Below are 4,793 nucleotides of genomic sequence, written 5' to 3'. Positions count from 1 at the left end.
GATGGTATGGAGTTATGAAGCAGAGACACACGACAAGACCAAAACTCTTAAACTAGAAGCCCCATTTGATGACAGAGTGTTTCAAGTTCAGGCTCACTGCCAACATGTAATACTTGGGAAATTTCACATTTACAAATTCTCTTGAAAAATGTCAGAAGATCTGGCAGTGCTTGGCCCACCGGTAAAGCTGGTGAGAGCTCAGAGCAGCTGTCTCATTTGAGTGCCCTATACGCCCCCCCGCCCCCACTGGTGGCACTCAGCCAGGTTCACTAACTTATCTATGCATGTGCCAGGCCTCCACAGGTATTTGAACGTGAGACCTCCCAGGAAGACAAATGATGCACGTGTGCTTCGTGAAGGAACGTTTGAGCATCCTTTCCAGATGAGCTCAGCCCCCTTCTCTTCTCCTAGGTCTCTGCTCTGGTCTCATCTCTCCCCTCTTGCTCTGCTCCTTGGCTGTCCTCTGTGGTCCAGGAGCTTTTCCAGAGAGACACCATGGCCAACCTGACAGCAGTAACTGCCTTCCTCCTCCGGGGCTTCTCGGCTGTCCCTGAGTTACAGCTGCTCAGCACGGCCACCTTCCTCCTCATTTACCTGGCCACTGTTCTGGGAAACATCACCATTGTGGCGGCCGTGACACACGATGCCCGCCTGCACACGCCCATGTACTTCTTCCTCAAACACCTCTCCTTGGTGGATATCTGCTCTGTGTCCACCACCTTGCCCCGGGCCCTGGTGGCCACCATGCTGGGCTCCAGGGAGATTTCCTTGTGTGCATGTGCATCCCAGCTCTTTGCCTTTGTCTGCCTTGGGTCCACGGAGTGTTTTCTCATCACCTCCATGGCTTTCGATCGATGTCTGGCCATCTACAAGCCCCTAGTTTACACAGCAATCATGAGCCCCCAGACCTGTGTCTCCCTGGTGGCAGTGGCCTGGGGCAGCGGGCTCCTTTTCTCTGCCTTCCACACAGCCAACACCTTCTCCCTGCCTTTTTGTGGCCCCAACGTGATTGAGCACTTCTTCTGCGACATCCCCCCACTTATGCGCCTGGCCTGTGCCAACGCGGATGCCCACGAGGCGGCAGGGTCCACAGCCAGTGGCTGCATCATCATGAGCTGCTTTGCCCTCACTGTTCTGTCCTATGTCCGCATTGTGGCCACCGTGTTTCAGATCCATTCCACGGCTGGCCGCTGGAAGGCCTTCTCCACGTGCTCTTCCCACCTGGCCACCGTTCTCCTGTTTTACGGCACCGGTAGCTCTGCCTACATGCAGCCCGCCGCCAGCTACTCCCCGATGCAAGGGCGCGTAGCTGCTGTCTTCTACTCTGTCCTCACACCCACCCTGAATCCACTAATCTACAGCCTGAGGAACAAGGACATGAAGGGAGCCCTGAAGAAGCTTTATCTTCAGGGACCCTTTTAGAACTTGGTAGGTGGACATGGGAGGGACCCAGAAACCCTCCCAGAATTTTCCTCCTGGTCATGGTCCAGGTATTAGTGCCTCCAAAGACCACCTGGAACACACCTGTAGCCAAAAATTTGGCAGCAAAGTTGGATGACATTGAGCCCTTCCAGGGTCCTGGTGGATGTCCAGGTAAGATGACATTGAGCCATGCCGGGGCCCTAGTGGATGTCCAGATAAGGTGGAGACATGTCCAACATGCATCTAATTTAGGAAAATGCTACCATATGTACACAGGGAAAGACAGAGCTAGAGGGAGCGAATAAATAGTGGGGATCATTCCATCCAAGAGCCCCTTCAATGACCCTTTGCCCTGGAGTGCGAGTCCAGTAGGAAACCATCCTCTCAGTTCCCATGGCCCTTCCACAAGAGGACACAGCATGGCCGACTCAATGTGAGTCTAATGTCTAATGGCAGACATTCTTCATCTAGTATCTGTCCTAAATGCAAGCCAATGACTTCATCAGAAGAAGCAACGATTCCAGAAGGAAAACAGACCATATTGGACTTGCAGGGATACACTGTGTAGTCTTCATGTGACTCCTTCTAAGGGAATGTCGAAGGCATTTTTGTCTTCCTACCATGTTTACCTAGTAGCATTGCATGAGTTGGATTTTTTGCTCAGTTGCTTTCGCAGAAAACGGGTTAACGGTGGCTTCAAAACCACAGAAGCCCTCATTCTCATTCATGTAAACACCTGTGCTTGAGTGTGATCCTGGTGTCTGTGTGCCACAAAGTCATCCTGAGACCAGATTGCTCTGTATCCCTCAAGTCCTCCGATCCATGCAGCTTTTTTAAAAAAAATTTTAACGTTTATTTATTTTTGAGAGACAGACAGAGACAGATCATGAGAGGGGGAAGGGCAGAGAGAAAGGGAGACACAGATTCTGAGGTAGGCTCCAGGCTCTGAGCTGTCAGCACAGAGCCTGATGCAGGGCTCAAACCCATAAGCCGTGAGATCATGACCTGAGCCGAAGTGGGGTGCTTAACTGACTGAACCCTCTCTATCACTTCAAAAACATTACTTTGTTGAGACATTTGGGGGGGAGAGGTTTTAGGAGAAGTTTGCTGTGCTACTAACATATCCTTGAGGATTAAGAGTCCTCTTCTACTTGGGAATACCAGCCTCTTGATCAAATGCATAAGCCCTGGGAGAGACATAAATTGTCCAAAAAGAGAAAAGGGGCATGTGATGAGCCAGTTAGATTACATAAATTTTTGGTGATCACGTGGGTGTGGCAGACACACCCTTAGGTGATCACCAATGAATCACATCCTCCTTATATAATCCCCTTACCTGAATGTGGAAGAAACTTGTAATGTATTTTTAGCCAAAAGAATATGGCAACGGTGATGGGATGTCATTCCCATAATCACTTGAGATCTACTCAGTGAGACAGAAAACATCCAGTCACTTGGGTATCCCAGGTTTGGGGTAGCAGGCTCTCTATAATCCTGTAGGTCTCAGCTCCAATGCCACCTCCTCAGAAGGGTCTTCCTTAACTCTCCCATCCAAATTAGGTCACCTCCAGGTCACTCTCAATCCCCTCCTTTTGTTTTATTATCTATGTTGCATTTATCACCCTTCTGAATTACTTACTCAGTTTGGCCACAAATCCTCATCCCCTCCCTGCAAATATAACCTCCAGGAGGGCAGAGCTCTGTTCTCTTCAATGCTGTGTGTACTGTCTGGCACACACTAGGTGTTCAATATGTGTTTCTCCAAACAAACAAACGTGAAGCAGAACAACAAAAAACCAAAAGCCAGAGCTGCACTGGTGTTATCTGGAGTCAGGGGGCTGGGACCCCTGAGCCCTTAATGGTTTCTAGTCCCCTCTCCACAGTTATTTATGCCACGCCTGCATGGCATCATGGGGCTCCACAAACCCAGTAGGGACAACCCTTTCCCTAGTCAGATTAACTAGTGCAGTTGAATCCAGACCACCACCAATTGGAGGATAGTCCATCATTTCACACTCCACCAAGAAAGAAAAAGGCACCGCCAATCAAACTTTGACACTTTGTCAATAAAACACATCTTGGTTTCCAATATTAAAATGTGCTGCTCAGCCTTCAGATCACAGCCCAACTATCACTTCCTGAGCACCCGTGCTGGTGAAGCTGGGTCATTTTCCTTCTATACTCTCAGAACTCTCCTTTCTCCAAAACATGCATTGCAGTGTCAGTGAATTGTTTAGCTATTTGTTTACAAATCTATTTCCCCATGAGAATTAAAGCTGAATGAAGGCAGAGATTACATTTGTTTGCTTTGTGTTATCCAATGGCGTGATGGAAAACCAGCTCTCTGAAAAAAATTGTAGCATTTGCTAATTTCCATGGTGTAAATAACCTCACCACAGCTGATGTCAAACTATGAATCTATAGGGTAACAACCGGTTTGTAACATTTTCGAATGTTAGTAATTAACCCTTGCGAGATGTGCTAGCATGCTCCAGCGCCAAACACGATGTCAGTGAAGAATAGAAACTCAATAAACAATTGGTTCGTGAATGAATACGTTCATGTTAAATCACATTGCACGAATACGTAGCAAGTCCTTGAAACTTAACACACCTACAGGCAGTCTCTATTTTTCCTCCTTCCCCAGTTTTCCTGCTCCTTCCCCAGTGTTCACCCCATTTAGTGCACTGCCATCCATCCATCCCCAGGGCAGAAATCTAGCAGGTTACTGATTTCCCTCTTACCCCCACCTCTCCCCATCACACTCCACATCCACTGTGTCCCTCCCATGCATTTAACACCGGGCCTTGACCAGCATCCTAACCCAGCACACACCATCTCTGCCTAGACTATCCCACAGGCCTCCTCCCTGATCTCCCTGCCCTCACTATTACCTTCCCAAACTCCCCTCCACCCAGAAAACATGGATTCCTGTTTAGAATATGAATCACATCGTGCTATCCCTGTTGCAGCCCTTCACTGCCCTAGGCTCTCCATGTGCGGAACCCTATCCACCTCTCCAGTTTCCTTCCCTGCGCCCTCCCCTGCATCTTTTATCCCAAGCTATGCTGCTGTTATCTCAGTTCTTCAAACACGTCAATCCTTTCCCTGCCTCAGGGCCTTTGCACTTGCTCTTTCCTCAGTTCAGAAAACCTTTCCCTACATTGGGGCATTGCTGCTGCTTCATATTTTTCATCTCTTTCAAAAGACCTTTCTAAACCACCTCTGAGTAGCACGGCCCTTCCCATCCCTTATCATACTTGGTTCTGAGACAAGGGGAGTTTACTCCGGGGAGGACGCAGCCGCCACGCCACAAGGAAGTGCGCCTGTGCGCAAGACTCGGGACTACATTTCCCAGAGTGTTCCGCGCG

At 49.1% G+C, this 4,793-nt stretch overlaps 1 protein-coding gene across 1 annotated transcript; it reads left to right on the top strand.

The window, feature by feature from the left end:
* Positions 1 to 495: 495 nt before the first annotated feature.
* Positions 496 to 1,422, top strand: LOC124522700 (olfactory receptor 10C1-like). The gene has a single exon (XM_047094285.1). It carries the CDS (start codon positions 496 to 498, stop codon positions 1,420 to 1,422), a length of 927 nt encoding a protein of 308 aa, XP_046950241.1.
* Positions 1,423 to 4,793: the final 3,371 nt, after the last annotated feature.

Source organism: Lynx rufus, unplaced genomic scaffold (genome assembly GCF_022079265.1).
Source record: "Lynx rufus isolate CCGP_SWC_20201006 ecotype Redwood Valley unplaced genomic scaffold, mLynRuf1.p SCAF_39, whole genome shotgun sequence".
In the NCBI taxonomy this organism is placed as follows: domain Eukaryota; kingdom Metazoa; phylum Chordata; class Mammalia; order Carnivora; family Felidae; genus Lynx; species Lynx rufus.
The sequence above is the reverse complement of the archived record's forward strand: the minus strand, read 5'-3'. Positions and strand labels throughout refer to the sequence as shown.